The sequence below is a fragment of the Microtus oregoni genome, unplaced genomic scaffold, assembly GCF_018167655.1.
Source record: "Microtus oregoni isolate MIOR12 unplaced genomic scaffold, Mior012 000023F_ref0000262, whole genome shotgun sequence".
In the NCBI taxonomy this organism is placed as follows: domain Eukaryota; kingdom Metazoa; phylum Chordata; class Mammalia; order Rodentia; family Cricetidae; genus Microtus; species Microtus oregoni.
Window position 1 is genome coordinate 36,282,360 of NW_024543082.1, and position 18,408 is coordinate 36,300,767.

The 18,408-nt window shown below is 45.7% G+C and overlaps 1 protein-coding gene across 2 annotated transcripts in view; it reads left to right on the top strand.

The window, feature by feature from the left end:
• The window catches only part of Tmem50b (transmembrane protein 50B), a 34,527-nt gene extending 19,848 nt beyond the window's left edge, over positions 1-14,679 (top strand). For both annotated transcript variants that reach the window (XM_041673364.1, XM_041673365.1), the window contains exons 3-7: positions 1,877-1,989; positions 4,650-4,717; positions 7,589-7,681; positions 10,272-10,329; positions 13,036-14,679. In XM_041673364.1, coding sequence (XP_041529298.1) covers positions 1,877-1,989; positions 4,650-4,717; positions 7,589-7,681; positions 10,272-10,329; positions 13,036-13,081 — 378 coding nt within the window. In that variant the 3' untranslated portion in view covers positions 13,082-14,679. The remainder of the gene's footprint in view (positions 1-1,876; positions 1,990-4,649; positions 4,718-7,588; positions 7,682-10,271; positions 10,330-13,035) is intronic.
• Positions 14,680-18,408: the final 3,729 nt, after the last annotated feature.

The following is an 18,408-nucleotide window of genomic DNA, read 5'->3' on the forward strand; positions in this document are numbered from 1 at the left end:
TTACTAGATACGGATTTATTGATTTATCCAGTGATTAAAGCTCCGCCTGTACTGCCTACTTGCCAAGTATGACTTCACTCGCTACCTGGAGCAGAATGACCCAGAGAAGAGCTGAAAATGGGTCGTTGCCCTTAACAACCTCCTGACTGGCTTGTAGACTTCTGTAAAATCTCGCGCACCTGCCCACCATGTGGTTTAGAGCATAATGTAAAAGTGCAAACAGGACCTGGATCAAGGCCTTCCTGGAGCTGTCCTGGCTTCCTTCCGTCGTGACATCTCCTCTTCCACTCTCTTTGCTGTCGGAGTGCTTATTCAAGAAAGTCTCCAGTAACACCTACTGCATTAAAACAAAACAGATGTTTATCCCCCTTCCCCTGCTTGCTTTGGAGGCAGGGTCTTGGTATATAGATAGCAGAGGCTGGTCTCAAATTTGAGGTCTTCCTGCCTTTACCTCCCAAGGGTTGGAATTACAAGCATGTCCCACCTTGCCTAGCTTTTCTTTCTCTTTTTTTACTCTTTCATTTCCTTCCTTTTTTTTTTTTTTCCTGTTTTTGGATCAGGTCTCACCAGGGCCCTGCTCCCCTGGAACTCACCAAAGCCCAGGCTGGCCTTGAACTTGACATGAAGCTTTGTGTGCTGGGATGACAGTCATGAGCCACCATGCCCAGTCTTTCTCTTTTCTTTTGCTTTAGCTTTCTTTCATCATATGTATTTATTTGTGTGTGTGTGTGCAGGGGGGGATTGGTAGGGTAACTGTGGTGCTCGTGTGCAGGTCAGAGGATAACTTTGGGAACTGGTTCTCTCCTCGTACCGTGTGTATCCCTGGGGTGGGACTCAGGGCCTCAGGGCCAAAGGCACACATTTCCCTGCTGAACCATTTGGCCTCTTTTTCTTTTCTCCACTCTTTTTCACACAAGATCTCATATATCCCATATGCATGAACGAGTTCTGCCCGCTGAGCCGCATCCCATGCAGGAAAGCCTACATTTAACTGATATTTTACTTCATAAAAGAGTGGGGAGCATTTCTATAGATGTTTTCAAATGAATTTTGAACTCTCTTAAACATTGAGATTATGTAATTCTCTTATTTTGTCGTTTGAGACAAGGGCTCTCACACCTGTCCTTCATTTCTCTGGACAGTCTTTGCACCTGTCTGTTTAGGTGTACTCAGCTTGGCTGACGTGGAACCCTTACATTTTATATACTCATGTCCAGTCAGCTACAGGGTGCTTAATTAAACCACATAAACTAAAACAATAGTTGGCTTTTATAGTCTGGGAGCTATGGCAACTGGATGCTGGTCAGTGAGCAGCTGAGTAGAGCGCCTGCTGGTTAAGGAGGCTGCCGGCTGGTTAAGGAGGCTGCCGGCTGGTTAAGGAGGCTGCCGGCTGGTTAAGGTGGCTGCCGGCTGGCTAAGGAGGCTGCCGGCTGGCTAAGGAGGCTGCCGGCTGGTTAAGGTGGCTGCCGGCTGGTTAAGGTGGCTGCCGGCTGGTTAAGGAGGCTGCCGGCTGGTTAAGGAGGCTGCCGGCTGGTTAAGGAGGCTGCCGGCTGGTTAAGGAGGCTCCTATCTGGTTAAGGAGGCTGCCGGCTGGTTAAGAAGGCTCCTGTCTGGTTAAGGAGGCTGCCGGCTGGTTAAGAAGGCTCCTGTCTGGTTAAGGAGGCTAGTCATGAGGTGGAGGGAGGAAACAAGCCATTCCTGATGAGACTCTTCTTACGCCGTCAGAGGTAAAGAGCAGGTAGGCCAAGGGTGCTCACCTTTGTGATCTAGCACCCCAAACACAAAAGCAGCGCTTGCCGCACCTGTGCCCGGGGAGGTAGCCACTACAGAGCGATGCTGTGAGCTTCATGACCTGCCTTCCTGGGCTCTTTCTCAGTTTTTTACAGGTTGGTGGATAATGATCGATGCCGCGGTGGTCTATCCTAAGCCTGAGCAGTTGAACCACGCTTTTCACACATGTGGTGTGTTTTCCACACTGGCTTTCTTCATGTAAGTGTGAAATGATTCTCAATTCAGCATTGCCTTTTGAAAAAAACAGTCTTCCTGACCTTTAATGTTTTTTTTTGACATGATTTATGTTTTATTAAGGATATACATAATAATAAATGCTATTTTAAAAAATATTTATTGCAATTTTCAAAAGCAAAATGCTTAGTTAAATTGATTTATTGCACTAAAGAGATATTTCCATGGAGGAAAACACTGATTAAATCCCATTTCCACCTATCTTAAATATTTCTCAGTCTGAAGAAATAAGTAACTTATTTATATTTTATTGTTCAAATAGTGAGAGAGAGCATGACACATTTGTCTTTATGTATATGGCTAATTATAATCAAACCTATGCCCATTTTCATTCATGTAGGCAAAAATCATAGAAATTCATTATATATGGTAAAAAATATTCCATTTTGTGTGTGTGTTATGTGTGTGTGTGTGTGTATCTTATTCTATTCTACAGGACATCTCTTCACTCTACAGACTACTTTTCCATACACACACACACACACATATATATATATATATATATGACATATTTATTTTTACCCACTCATCTGTTGATGTATCCCAAGATGAACTCCATATTGTAGCTATTGTGAACAGTGCTGCAGAATATGTCGGTACGTAGGTTTATCTGGTATGCTGATTTGATTTATATTGGATAATGATCTAGAAGTAAAGTAGCTGAATCATATGGTACATCAAAGTAGAGCTTTCATTGGACTCTTGCTAGTATTCTAAATAATGGGAGTATCAATTTATGCTCCTGTGGATAGTGCAAGAGTTCTTTCTTTTTTATTTCCTTACTGGCATTTGTTGCTTTAAATATATGCATTTTAACTTGTAAACAACATATCATAGTACATTTTTGATTTATAATTTAATGAGACATTATGATATTGAACAATTTTTATGTATTTTCTGGCAATTTGTATAGTGCATTTTATAAAAATAATTTATTAAGATTAATTAACAAAGTACCCTTTCAGATTATTTAAGCGGGATTCACTGGATTTCTTTGTGTGTGTTTAAAATTTTTTATAGGTTTCAGCATAATTAATATTATTTTTCCTTTTACTTCCGTCCCTCAGAATCTTCCAATATACTCTTTCCTATTCGCCTTCAAATTCATAGCCTCTAATCTATTTGTATGCATATCTTCCTAAACAACTTCTGGACTTTATTGATGCATTCTTCTTTTTTTCTACTTTTTTTGAAGGTTTTATTTTATTTTTATTTTTTTAGGTTTTTGAGACAGGGTTTCTCTGTAGCTTTGGAGCCTGTCCTGGCACTAGCTCTTGTAGACCAGGCTGGCCTCGAACTCACAGAGATCCACCTGCCTCTGCCTCCCGAGTGCTGGGATTAAAGGCGTGCGCCACCACTGCTCGGCGAAGGTTTTATTTTTAATTTTTTAATTTTTTTATGTATAAGTGTTCTGTCTGCTTGTGCACTTGCATACTAGAAGAGGGCATCGGATCCCATTACAGATGGGTGGGTTCATTTCCCTGTGGGTGCTGGGAATGAACTCAGGACCTCTGGAAGGGCGGCCCGTGCTCTTCAGTGCTGCTGACCCATCTCCCCAGCCCTGATGGATTCTTTAGCATGATGGATTTATCCCTCTGTGTGACCATTCTGGCTGTTCTGGAACTCCCAGAGATCCACCTGCTGGGATTAGATGTGTGCTCCGCCATACCTGGCCTAACAGTTTTATTTTATTTATGTATTTAGTTACTGATTCATTTATTTTGAGATAGGATCTTTCTATGTAACCTTATTGGAACTTGCTATGTAGACTCGGAAGGTTATATTATGAAGGCTAAAGCTGCTTACTCTCCATAAAGCGACTGTAAGTAGCTCTTCTATTAGCATACCTGTCCTCCCCCCCCTCCCTCTGTTTAACCTGCAGCCTTATTCATACTGTACATATGCTCTGACACTAAGCTATACCCCGCTCCTATTGGTCTTTTCAATATTTTTAAAAATTATTTTTATTTTATGTGTATAGGTGTTTTGCATACATGTATGTAGGTATGCCACATACCTGCAGTATCCATAGAGGTCAGCAGAGGGCACTGGATCCTCTGGAGCTAGCGTGTGGGTACTGGGAACCAAACCTGGTGTTTTAGCCAGTGCTCTCAACTATTGAGCCATCTCCAGCCCTACCTGTTTAGTTCTTCATTATAATGAAAACTTGAAAATGGGATAACGAACCCTGAGTCATCTATATATACTTGTATGAAGTAGATAATAAAACGAGAAACTAAGTGTGGTGGCTCACACCTTTAATCCCAGTGTTTGGGAGACAAAGCAGGTGGATAGATCTCTGTGAATTGGAGGCCAGCTTGGTCTATATTAACAGGGCTGCAATAGTGGGACCCATCTCAAAAGAGAGAAGAAAGAGGAGAGGAGGTTAGCTGCCGTTTCCTGGTCTCTGGGACAGGTGATGAGCTAAGTGTGTTTCTGGGTGTGCTTTAGGGGAAACAAAAATAATAGTATTTCTATGCACTTGCGTTTCTGTTTTGTTAACTACCTAGCTGTCAGATGTTGTCCCTAGTTGGGAAATAGTCATTTTTCTTCTAAATGATGTGCAATCCCGGTGTGTGTTGTCCTGACAGGAGCGCTCACTGGCTGGTTTTGTGTCGTTCTAGGATAAACGCCGTATCCAACGCGCAGGTGAGAGGCGACAGCTATGAGAGCGGCTGTTTGGGACGGACAGGTGAGGCCCCTGGAAGGGAGGACTGCTCCGGAATGTGGAGAGAAGTCAGAGCTCCTCAGGAGTCTTTTCCGCCTTTAGTTTTGTGTGTGTGAGTGCTTTGCCCGAATGTGTGTAAGTGCCCTCTGTGCAGTACCTGGTGGCAAGCAGGCCAGGAAAGGATGTCAGATCCCTGAAACTGAGGTGGGGACAGTTGTGAGCTGCCACATGGGTGCTCGGAACGGAACCTGGGTCTTCTGCAAGAGCAGCAAGTCTGCTCAGCAGCCGCTCCATCCCCCCAGCCCTCACCTTCATTTTTAAGACAGGATCGTGGAGCTCATCAGTGTGGGTGGCAGTGGGCTCCAAGGTGTTTCCTGCTACCCTGTGCTGGGGTACACTCAGTACTGCTGCACGTGGGGTTTATTAGTGTGGGTGCTGGAGGTCTTGTCCACAAGTCCTCGTGCCAGTGCGGCAAGCCGTCCACTGAGCCCTTGTTTAGAACCCATGGAGTGGTACCACCACACAGGGCGAGTTTCTCATCTCAGCCGTCTAGAAACTCCTATGTGGATGTGCAGGATGCATTTTCGGGAGTCTTCAGTCTCATCAGACTGGCAGGCAAGATTGGCCATCACTCCTGCTTCCTAAAAATGGGTTGAATCCACTTGACTGTCCAGAACTCTGGGCTGAAGAGACACTTGTGCCCTGAACTCAGCAAGAGCGTGTAGTGCAGGGCATCTTCCTTATAGCCGCAGAGCAGCCGGACTGTCCCTAAGGGCAGCTGCTGTGTTGGAGGTTCGGGTGTGACTGTCCCTAAGGGCAGCTGCTGTGTGGAGGTTCGGGTGTGACTGTCCCTAAGGGCAGCTGCTGTGTGGAGGTTTGGGTGTGCTGTTAGAAGCAGACTCAGGGGACCCTGGTCTAAATCCACCCCTGTTTGCCGGAGGTGGCCATCTGATGCACCAATTATTTGATTATGTGTACAACAAGTGACCTTTCTTTTTTATTTTTTATTTTATCTTATTGATATTTATTGAGCTCTACATTTTTCTCTGCTCCCCTCCCTGCCTTCCGCCTCTCCACTTCAATCCTCCCCCAAGGTCCCTATGCTCCCAATTTACTCAGATCTTTTTCTACTTTCTACTTCCCATGTAGATTAGATCTATGTAAGTCTCTCTTTGTGTCCGCATTGTTGTCTAAATTCTCGGGGATTGTGATTTGTAGGCTGGCTTTCTTTGCTTTATGTTTAAAAACCACCTATGAGTGAGTACATGTGATAATTGTCTTTCTGTGTCTGGGTTACTTCACTCAAAATAATGTTTTCTAGCTCCATCCATTTTCCTGCAAAATTCAAGCTATCTTTATTTTTTTTGCTGTGTAGTACTCCACTGTGTAAATGTACCACATTTTTCTTATCCATTCTTCGGTCAAGGGGCATTTAGGTTGTTTCCAGGTTCTGGCTATGACAACCAATGCTGCTATGAACATAGTTGAGCACATGTCCTTGTGGCACAATTGAGTATCCTTTGGATATATACCCAAAAGTGGTATTACTGGGTCTTGAGGAAGGTTGTTTCCTAATTTTCTGAGAAATTGCCACACTGACATCCAAAGGGGTTGTACCACTTGCATTCCCACCAGCAATGCAGAAGTGTTCCCTTTTCCCCACAACTTCTCCAGCATAAGTTCTCATCAGTGTTTTTGATCTTGGCCATTCTTATAGGTGCAAGATGGAATCTCAGAGTTGTTTTGATTTGCATTTCTCTGATGAGTAAGGATGTTGAACATTTCCTTAAGTGTCTTTCAGCCATTTTAGATTCCTCTGTTGAGAGTTCTCTGTTTAGGTCTGTACTCCATTTTTTTTTATTGGATTATGTGATCTTTTGGTGTCCAATTTCTTGAGTTCTTTGTATATTTTGGAGATCAGACCTGTGTTTGATGTGGGGTTAGTGAAGATCTTTTCCCATTCTGTAGGCTGTCGTTTTGTCTTGTTGACCATGTCCTTTGCTTTACAGAAGCTTTTCAGTTTCAGGAAGTCCCATTTATTGTTTCTCAGTGTCTGTGCTGCTAGGGTTATATTTAGGAAGTGGTTCCCTGTGCCAATGCGTTCAAGTGTACTTCTACTTCCTACTTTCTCTTCTATAAAGTTCAGTGTGGCTGGCTTTATGTTGAGGTCTTTGATCCATTTGGATTTGAGTTTTATGCATGGAGATAGATATGGGTCTATTTTCATTTTTCTACATGTTGATATCCAGTTATGCCAGCACCACTTGTTAAATATGCTTTCTTTTTTTCCATTTGATATATTTTGCTTCTTTATCAAAGATCAGGTGTTCAAAGATGTGTGTATTGATATCCGGGTCTTCTATTCGGTTCCATTGTTCCTCCTGTCTGTTCTTATGCCAATAATAGGCTGTTTTCAGTTCTGTAGCTCTGTAATAGAGTTTGAAGTCAGGGATTGTGATGTCTCCAGAAGTTCTTTTATTGTACAGGATTATTTTTGGCTATTCTGGGTTTTTTGCTTTTCCAAATTAAGTTGAGTACCATTCTTTGGAAGTTTTTGAAGAATTTTGCTGGGACTTTGATGGGCAGCAAGTGACCTTTCAATTATGGTTTAATAAATCAGTTTAGTGAAATTCTTGTCAGAGCCTGACTCCTCAAATAGTGGTTTCTCTAGAAGTAAAGAGGTAACTTCTCTTCTTTTCCTCTTTCTGAGATGTCTAACCCTTTTTAGCTTCTTTGTTTTGGTGTGAGTGCGTGCGTGCTTTAAATCTTCACGAAGCTAAGCGGTCCAGCAGGAAAGCACGTGATGCGCACCAGGCAGCCCTTTGCAAAGCTGCACATTTGTAAGATGCTGCAGAGCTGCGAGGGAGTGGGTCCTGAAGCCTCCTCTCCCCGCAGGTGCCCGCGTCTGGCTCTTCATCGGCTTCATGCTGATGTTCGGCTCACTCATCGCCTCCATGTGGATCCTCTTTGGTGCTTACGTCACTCAGAGTAAGTGTGCACCCTCCTTCATGTCACTCAGAGTAAGTGTGCACTCTCCTTCACGTCACCAGTGCAGTGCACCCTCCTTCACGTCACCAGTGCAGCCCCTCCTTCACGTCACCAGTGCAGTGCACCCTCCTTCACGTCACCAGTGCAGCCCCTCCTTCACGTCACCAGTGCAGCCCCTCCTTCACGTCACCAGTGCAGCCCCTCCTTCACGTCACCAGTGCAGCCCCTCCTTCACGTCACCAGTGCAGTGCAGCCTCCTTCACGTCACCAGTGCAGTGCAGCCTCCTTCACGTCACCAGTGCAGCCCCTCCTTCACGTCACCAGTGCAGTGCACCCTCCTTCACGTCACCAGTGCAGCCCCTCCTTCACGTCACCAGTGCAGTGCACCCTCCTTCACGTCACCAGTGCCATTGTTGAATTAGGTTAAATTCTTCCTCTGTGTGGAGACCCATCCCCTTGTGCCCCAAACACTGAAAATAGGTTTCTCTTGCCTCGTTTGCACTGAAATCTGACCCGAAAGGACATGTGGCTCATGTGGTCTTTACCACGTTGACTCGGAGTGGACTTGAGTCAGGTGTATTTGGCGGTGAGGTGCCGGGGCTGCTGCATAATATCCATTTGCTTTTCGTTTGTGTCCAGACTAAGTTAGAACTCGGAGGACAAAGACAGTGCCGGGCAGCTGCTTCTGTTGGTTTGCTCCGAGAACAGACGAACTGTTTCCTGTTCCTCTAGTGAAAATGGGAATAAGCCAGCATTCCCATGAAGGGCCGGGAACTTTGTAAAGTTGTGCTCGTTCCTGTGTCCTCATCTTAAGACAGCTCACAGTGAGAAGCACCTCAGTTACTGTCTCTTCTGATTCGATCAGTGGTGCTCATTCCGTACACTCCTCTGCTTAGAAAGTGAGTGGAGTATTTCCGGGGTCATTTCTGACATATTTCAAAGTTCAGCAGACAGCCTTTCTTGGGACTGTTGATATTTATAATAGCAGCCACCATTTAGTGTACATTGAACATCTCTAATCTGTAAATTTGAAATCCAAAAATGCTCCAAAATTGGAAGCAGGGGTTCTGAGCTGTGACGTGACAGCACCCATGTTCCAGTCTGTCCCTGACCTTGTGTGCTGGGTTGCAGTCCAAACAGGGGGACTAAACCTGGTGTGGTGGTGCACACCTTTAATCCCAACACTTGGGAGGCAGAGGTAGGTGGATCACTGTGTGTTCAAGGCAGTCTGGTCTACCAAGTGAGTTCCAGGACAGCCAGGACTACACAGAGAAACTCTGTCTCGAAAAATAAAACCAAACCAAAACTAAACTAAAGTAAAACAGGCAACATAATTGAACTTCATGTTGGGTCCCAACTGAACACTTGGTCCCATTCCCGAGCTATGCATATGCAGCTGTCCCCAAATCTAAAAGCTGAAATCCGATCCCAAGCGTTTTAGATAAAGTGTCAGATAAGGTGAACGCATCTGGTATCGCTCAGTGGTCCAAATACTGTTGCAAACATTACATTTAATCCCACTCCTGTATTGTGGGCACTGTTAGAATGCCTGCACTACAGAAAAGGAAGTTGAGACACTGAGGTTTAGTAACCTGCTCAAGGTGGTGCATTTAGTCAGTAACAGAGCTAGGGTTCAGCACCAAGAACTCAGCTCAGACTTGGGGCTCTCCAGCTGACCTGGTGTTTCGTTTCCTGTGCTCTCAAAAGCTTGAAATGTAAGCATGGGCAGTGGTCAGTCAGTGAATGTAATATCAGGAATAACTAACGCCCTTGTAAGAGTCTGTGCTGGCCCTGCCAGGCACAGGTGGTTTACTTTCTTGTCACTGGTTTTTGTTTTGTTTTGTTTTTAAGACAGCACCCCGGTGTTTCCCATGCTGAACTCAGCTTCCCGGGCTGAAGCGGTCCTGTGCTTCAGCTTCCCACAGCAGTAGAAGCATGGTGCCCAGTTATAACAGCTGTGATACGGCCTGAGCCCTGTGAGTTAGACGGCGAGAGCCTCATGAGGTCACTGACGTTTATCTAAAGTAATCTTTTAGGGAATGAAATGTTGTAATATGAGTGGCAGGGCTGTGTCCCCAGCACCCCAGCCGCCTGGCTAGCTTATACCTCAAAATAATTACAAGGACACTGTATTCTTTTAAACACTGCTTGGCCCATTATATCTAGCCTCTTCTCGGCTAACTCTCGCACCTGGACTAGCCCATTTCCAATCATGTGTGTAGCACCCCAAGGTGCACTTACCGGGAAGATTCTAGCCTACGTTCATCCTGGGTCGGAGCTGAATCGCATCTGCCTCAGAGAGCAGAGCTATTGCATCTGCCCAGGAGAGGGGAGCATGGCGACTCTGCTCCAGAGAGCAGAGCTGTTGAGTCTGAGCTCACTTCCTTTTCCTCCCAGCATTCTGTTCTGTTTACTCTACCCACCTATGTTCTAACCTATGAGGGCCAGCCAAGCAGTTTCTTTATTTTTTTAACCAATGACCTTCCTCCATCAATGATTTGTTTCCTTGTGGACACACAGAATGCGTCACGCTGAATGGCATGGGCCCTGCGGCTGTGTTCCCTTTAATCTGTTTCATTCTTGTTTGCAGATATTGATGTTTATCCTGGACTAGCTGTGTTCTTTCAAAATGCTCTTATATTTTTTAGGTAAGTTGTCTAATTTCCTTTGCTCTCTTTTATTTTTTTTATTATCATTTATTATTATTATTGTTATTATTATTACAAATTTTCACCTCCTCACCTCCTCCTATTTCCCTCCCCCTTCCCTCATTCCCCCTCCCCCTTCCTCTCCAGTCCAAAGAGCAGTCAGGGTTCCCTGCCCTGTGGGAATTCCAAGGTCCTCCCCCCTCCATCCAGGTCTAGGAAGGTGAGCATCCAAACAGACTAGGCTCCCACAAAGCCAGTACGTGCAGTAGGATCAAGGATCAAAACCCAGTGCCATTGTCCTTGGTTTCTCAGTCAGCCCTCCTTGTCAGCCACGTTCAGAGAGACCGGTTTGATAGATTTATTTTTATCTGTGTGCATGCATGAGTGCCTGTATGAAGAGGCCTCAAGAGGGCGCCAGACCCCCAGCAACTGGAAATTGCAGGTGGTTGTGCCGCCCACCGGTGTGGGTGCTGGGAACTGAATCCTGGTGCTCTGCAAGGGCAGCCAAGGCTCTAACTGCTGAGCCATCCTCCCAGCTCCAAGTTGCCTGATTTCTCACCTACACTTAAAGCATTTACAGAAATGTCCACAGCGTTGTAAGAGTGGCGTGGCCATGGAACATCAGTGAAATCCTGCCACCAAGACCTCACTCATTGTCATTTAAGGATATGTTATCTTTAAGTTGCTGCCACTGCTTAAATGAGTGCCAGCTGTACTCTCCTTCATAGGCGAGACATACTCAGAGGAGAAAATGCAGAGAAGGAACTTAAATCCAGACTGTAGATTTAGTCCATAGCCTGTTCTTTGCTTAGCAAAAATCATGCAGATTGATAAGAAAGAGAATAATTCAGGGCTTGAGGTGCACGCCTTTAATCCTAGCACTCTGGAAGCAGAGGCAGGAGAACTTGTGAGTTCGAGGTCAGCCTGGTCTATAGTGTGGGTTCAACACTTTGTTATTGGCCAGTAAATGAGGCTCTAGATATATTAACACTAGGTGGTGATGACTGCTGCTCTTCCTCCCCTCCCTCCTCCTCCTGCTCCTCCCCACTTCGCCTTTCCCTCCTCTTCCCCTCCTCTGCCTCTCCTTCCTATGGTTTCCCCCTCTTCCTCTTTCTCCTCCCGTCCTCCCCCACTTCACCTTCTCCACTTCTCCCCCTTCCTCCTTTGCATCTTTCTCCTTCCCTCTCCTTTTTCTCTATCCCCACCTGTAGTAAGAGGAAGATGTTTGTTCATTTCCTAGCCACCCATACTCTCAATAACCACACAGAAACTATATTTAAATTACTGCTTGGCCCATTAGCTCTAGCTTCTTATTGACTAACTTTACAAATTAATTTAACCCATTTCTATTCATCTGTGTATTGCTGCAAGGCTGTGGCTTACCCAGTAAAGTTCCAGCATCAGTCTCAGGTGGGGCTACATGACTTCTCCTTGACTCTGCCTTCCTTCTCCCAGAATTCAGTTTAGTTTTCTCCATCTAGCTCTGTTCTACCCTATTAGGCCAAGCCAGTTTCTTTATTCATTAACCAATAAAAGCAGCATAAATACAGAAGGATTTCCTACATCACCTGCCTCCCCATAATGCAGGGTCTTTTTGTATTGCCAAGACTGGCATTAAACTCCAGGTTCCCATAATCCTCCTGCCTTGGCCTAGCAGCTGGGACTAAAGGAGCCATCATGCCCATTCAGCTCTTACATTATACTTGTAGAAGTCAGTGCAGCTCGGTGGCTCCCTGCCCTGTGCCTGGCTTTCCTGTTGTCTTCTCTCCATGCCTGTGTGGCTAGTTTCTGATGTTCTGTCTTGAGGCTCACTGAGCTGAGCTTCAGTGTCCAGGCGGATGCTCATTCCAGCCTCTGTGCGTTTAGCCCTAGAAGCTCAGTTTAGGTCCTTGTCTCTCCTGAGCATGCTGTGTTTCTGTTCGTGTGACTACCCCTGACCATGTAAACCATTTTTGATGACCTGCACTGTTTTCATTCATTGATTATTTCTAGTTATTTTTCTGTTTGGGGCTTTTTTTTCATTTGCAGTTTTCTATGCAAATTGTTGGGGTTCTGTTCTGATACAGTGTTTTTGAGCCCAAGTTTCACATATCCCAAGCTGGCCTCAAGCTCACCGTAGCTGAGGATGACCCTGCACTCCCTCCCAGGATGGGCTGACGGGCTCAGATTCTCCTCTGTTAGGATCGACACCACACGCCGTCCTTTACAGCCTGTTTTCATGGCTGAACTTTGACATGTACCCGTTGTCTCCCGCATTAGACAGTTTGTTCCACGAGGAGCAAATTTGTTCATTTTGAGTCAACCATAACCCATCTCTTAGCCAGAGGCTCTGTGCAGTCCAGTGTTTTAACCCACAGTCGTTGCTGAGGAACGGAGAATTACAGTCTGGTCTGTTTTAGGTGCTTCTGTGACCAAGCATAGATAAAGATGCCCTTAGAGCTGTAAAGTGGCCTTGGACCCACGACTGCCACAAGGCTGCCCCTCTCTCCAGCATATTTCCTACATGGTAGCTGCCTAGGCATTGTGGGGTGCTCTTCACCCCCAGACACCACGGTGCAGCTACTTCACAAAAAAAGGGCATCCCTCACAGCGCGCTGGTCTTGCATTTGGTTTTAGACGTTGATAAACGGTCAGTGACGTCACTGATGGGCATGTCTGTCAGAGCCACGTAGATGTCACCTCACAGCTCTGTTCCTCCCTTTCTAGCACTCTGATCTACAAATTCGGAAGAACTGAAGAGCTCTGGACTTGAGATCGCCTCTCAAATTGCACCCTCCTCTTGTTCAGTTCTGTTCTTAGATCACTTTATCTCTGGTATAATTTACACATTGCCAAATGGAACAGATTGTACACTGAGTGTTTGATTTCTTCACAGTTTTATGCTCTGAGATTAGAATTGCTCTTGCAAAATGTCTGTCTTGGTTTTTCATTGGCGGACAAGTTAATATGTACATAATCCACAACCACACAATACATAATACGTGATGCTGGATGTCAGGGTTTATTCCGAGGCGCTCAGATTAGTATGTGTCTTAAGCTGGGGTTCTATTGTCTTGGTGTTTAGAGGTAAATACTCTGTCTTGGTGTCTGATGTTGGACAGTGAACAAAATGCACAGCTCCACGTCTCTGCAGTGGCCTGAGCTGTCAGAGAAGGCGTGCACATTTGCCAGCTGTAATTTATTTTGGCTTGGAAATGAGACTTTTTTAAAAGGAAAAATGTTTGTGTGTATGTATATATTAGAGAACTGGACTTTTTATATGAAGACTTTTTAAATGCTCAAAGGCCTAGTTTGAAGCCCCCTTTAAAAAGAATTCCTCACCCGTGACTTTTATTTGAGAAGGGATAACACTCTCAGAAAAGCTCTATTTGTTGGAGTTAATGTAAAAGGACTGCAGGTGGCTGAACAGTGTGCTCCCGGTTGTCTCCTATGGCTCAACACCATCCGGCATCACACGCTCAAGCAGTGACCCTGACATACATGTCACAAAAAGTGGAATAATTAGATTGCTTCCTGAAGGGCCACAGCCATTTGATTCTCCTAGCCCTTGGCTCCCATGCTCTTGTCTCTGGCTTCAGGTGACCAGATGCTGCACAACAGCTCGTGTGCTGAAAGCCACGCTCCACCCCGGAAGCCCCTCCGCCACGTCTGAGTGCTTGCCCCATGTCTCTTCCTCCAGGCTTTCCTTTGTTGTGAAGATTCTGTATTGCACTCTTAACCCCAGAGGGATTTTTATAAAACCTTTTGCAGAAAACAATAATATTAGTGGTAGAATATGCAACTTTCAATGCAGGCCTTACGTTTCTTAGCTTGCCTCCCCGAGAGAGAGGCCTCACCAAGCATAGCGCGTGAAGCGGCTGCGGATTGCTGCGCCTTCATCTAGATGCGTCTCGCTTCGTGACTCCGCTGTCAGCCCTTCAAAATGCTGCTTTGTCTGGCTTCCGGAACACGGCGAAGCTAATCACACATTTCCATTCTTAGAGTCTAATGCAATAAATATTCCTCGTACCCGCACTGTACAGCTAGGTGTGCTGGGGACATGATCCGCAGCCCCGCTCTCTGTTATTCTCCATTGTCCCAGTTAACCCTATCCAAGACACATGACTTCAGCACGCCAGTGTGGAGGTTTATGAAGGGCAGCCCTGAAGACCGACTGACAATGCTGCTGGCTTCTTTTGTGTTCATGAATTTTGGTTTAGTTGTGAGCATTCTGTTGATTTTCTCTGTTACCTCAATAAATGAGAGACGCTGTTAGCGCCCTCTCCCAGGTGTTGTGATCAGTAGAAGAAGCCTCGGTGATCCTCTAAATGCACATGATTCTCCTAATAAAAGTCTTTATTTGTTACTCAACTTTAGACTGTCGAATCTGCGTTTTTTGTGTGCCGGAGCGTTCTGTAGGCCATTCTGAGATCCTCACCATGTTATTTTTTGGTTCTTTTGGGGGAGAGTCTCACTTTGTAACCCTGGCTACCCTGGAACACAAAATGTAGCCCAGGCTGGCCTTGAACTCACAGAGATCTGCCTCCTCTGCCTCCCAAGTGCTAGGATTAAAGACATGGGCCACCACACACAGCCTGTGTTACTGTGTACGTGTGCATATGTGTGCATGTGTGTGGAGGCCAGAGGTCTCTATCTTGTTGTTTGAGACATTCCCTCCCTGGGAGCTGGGGATCGCAAATGAGACTAGGCTGGCTGCTCAGTAAGAGCCCAGCTGTGTCTGCCTCCCCAGCACTAAGATTGCCAACATGTGCCATCGAGCCTCGGTTTACTTGGGTTCTGTGGATCAAACTCGAGTCCTCATGCTGCTTTGGCAGACTCTTTACCAACTGCTCTGTCTCCTTGGCGCCCTTGTTGCAATAACTTTCCTGTTGCCACTGATGAAGACACACCGATTTCCCCCTCTAAGTACTAGTCTGCACGAACATGCCAGGCTTTGAAGATTGAAAGATGGATGGTATTAAACCACATAGCTTGGTCTCTTGAGTAGCAAACTCTGGAGTGTTTGTAATGGACAGGTTGAATTTATGTTCTCTGTGTTTCTCCCTCATGGAAGAAATATTACAGTCACAGTGTCAATTTAGGATCACTTAAAATATATTTTTTATTACTTGATTTTATGTGTGTGTGTGTTTCTGTGAATGGATGCATATGAACCACATGAGCATCTGGTGCCAGAAGAGGCCAGAAAATAGTGTCAGGTCCCCAGAGCTGCAGGTGATTGTGAGCAGCTGTGAGCGTGTAAGGACAGTGTCAGGTCCCCAGAGCTGCAGGTGATTGTGAGCAGCTGTGAGCGTATAAGGACAGTGTCAGGTCCCCAGAGCTGCAGGTGATTGTGAGCAGCTGTGAGCGTGTAAGGACAATAGTGTCAGGTCCCCAGAGCTGCAGGTGATTGTGAGCAGCTGTGAGTGTGTAAGGACAGTGTCAGGTCCCCAGAGTCGGAGCTGCAGGTGATTGTGAGCAGCTGTGTGCGTGTTACGAGCCCAACTTAACTCCTCTGCAAGAGCAGCCAGTGCACTTAACTGCTGAGCCGTTTCTCCACACCCAGCTCTTTGTATTACTCATTTGAGATTTGATCATTTCATAGGAAACAGTCTTTGCCACTCACACAAGTGTATCCCAATTTTTCCATGTACTCTCCCGAGTACTCGATTATTCTGATCAAAATTATGAAGGGTTAGGCTTCTTTTAGTATTATTTATTTACATGTATGTGTTTATGTGTCTCTTGTCATTCTGTATATCTGTCTGTGTGCTTGCCTGACTGCATATATATCTCTGTGTTTCTGTGTATGTGTTGTCCTTCTGTGTCTGTATGTCTGTCTGTGTATGTAGGGGCGTCTGTCTGTGCAGGCCAGAGGATCACCTGGGGCAGTTAGTTCTGCTCAGTACAGCCTGGCTCACAGAACAGGATTCATGGGCACCACTTTTAGCTCTTTTCCTTCTGTGAGGAAATTGGAAGTTGCTGTGATTGACAGGCCCAGTTGAAGGAAACTGGACACTGATTTCATTGTAGAATCCTTTCTTACCTTTAGGAAATTGTGACATGGGTTTTCTTTTCATATCTCATCCCTAGTTTCTTAGAAATAGTCTTTTATTATGTTTTTATTTTCTTATAAATTAGTTTTGGGTTGGAGAGATGGATCAAATGTTAAGAGTACACCGATTGCTCTTCTAGAGGTCCTAAGTTCAAATCCCAGCAACAACATGGTGGCTCACAACCATCTATAATGAGATCTGGTGCCCTCTTCTGGTCTTCAGTCATACATACAGACAGAACACTATAACACTATACATGGTAAATAAGTCTTTAAAAAAATTATTTGTTTGCACAGACTGTTTGATATTCAAAGAGCTTACTTTTTTTTTTTTTTTGGTTTTTTGAGACAGGGTTTCTCTGTAACTTTGGAGCCTGTCCTGGAACTAGCTCTTATAGACCAGGCTGACCTGGAGCTCACAGAGATCCTCCTGCCTCTGCCTCATGAATGCTGGCATTAAAGGAGTGTGCCACTACACCCAGTTATATTGTTATTCCTTTCTCCCTCCCTTCCTTTTCATTATGTAGACCAGGCTGTTTTGAAGCTCATAGAGGTCTACCTGCCTCTCTCTCCAAAGTGCTGTAATTACAGGTGCGTGCCATTACACAAGGCTGTAGTTTCTTAAAAACAACAACAAACACTGTGAAAGGATTAAAATAAGCTAACTAACATGTCACCATGACCACTCCAGGTGTCCTCCACCTCCGTCACCATGACCACTCCAGGTGTCCTCCACCTCCGTCACCATGACCACTCCAGGTGTCCTCCACACCTCTGTCACCATGACCACTCCAGGTGTCCTCCACCTCTTTCTTCCCCTTAAGAAGCAAACCGTCCAAGTACACTCCATTTTCTCCCTCGGTTGGTGCTCAGTCCCAGTGGACGCTGTTTAAAGAGTGCTGAACAGTTGTCCCTAGCAAGGGCACAACTGGGTTCCTGAGAGGCACTAGTCACAACAGTGTCCTTAAGTGATCAGCTTTGTGGGTGTTTCACTTTGTTTAATAGATACTGTTGCCAGGTGGTGGTGGCCCACGCCTTTAATCCAAGCACCTGGGAGCCAAAAGCAGGGGGATATCAGTGAGTCCAAGGCCAGCCTGGCCTATGGAGGGAGTTCCAGGACAACCAGCACTGTTACACAGAGAAACCCTATCTCAGAAAAAAAAATAGTGTTGATGTGACACAGAGAAACCTGGTCTCAAAAAAACCAAAACAAGCCGGGCGGTGGTGGCGCACGCCTTTAATCCCAGCACTTGGGAGGCAGAGGCAGGCGGATCTCTGGGAGTTCGAGGCCAGCCTGGTCTACAAGAGCTAGTTCCAGGACAGGAACCAAAAGCTACAGAGAAACCCTGTCTCGAAAAATCAAAAAAAAAAAAAAAAACAAAACAAAATAGATACTGTTGACATGTTACATTGGACCCACCATCACCACCTTCTTGTAGCTATAAGCTCTAGACAGAACTTGAACTCAGCCCTCAGAGACCCTGCTAAACACCAACAAGAGCAAAAGCTTAAAGGACACGTTCCCAGAGAGACCAGACACCTGTATCCACCACAGAGCAGAAAGAGTCCCCCCCCCCGCCCCCCGCCTCTTCAGGCACCTCAGATCACTCTGCACATATCCTTAAAGGATCAGGAAATTGCCCCAAATACTGACTATGGGGTCACAAATACATTTCAGCAAGTAGACTGTTGGCCATTGTGGGTCCGAGTAACAGGGTGTGTAGTGACCGCATGCGTGCACACTGGCACGCGCACACACACACCGCTGGCACGCACACCCCCCCCCACCGGCACGCACACACCCCACCGGCACGCACACACACTCCATTGGCCTTCGTCCCTCCCACACTGCTTGTTCTCAGCATTCCTGTGCTGGGCCACCATCCCTCCTGCATTTTATGGCTGCCAATTTAATCACCTGGCTTCTGGGCAGCCTGAGTCATTTCTGCTGCACACAGATAGCTGGGGAGACAGAGTGTCCTATATTCTCTCCTCTGCAGTTGTCTTGGGTTCAGAGAGATCAAGGCATTTGTTAGTGACTCAGA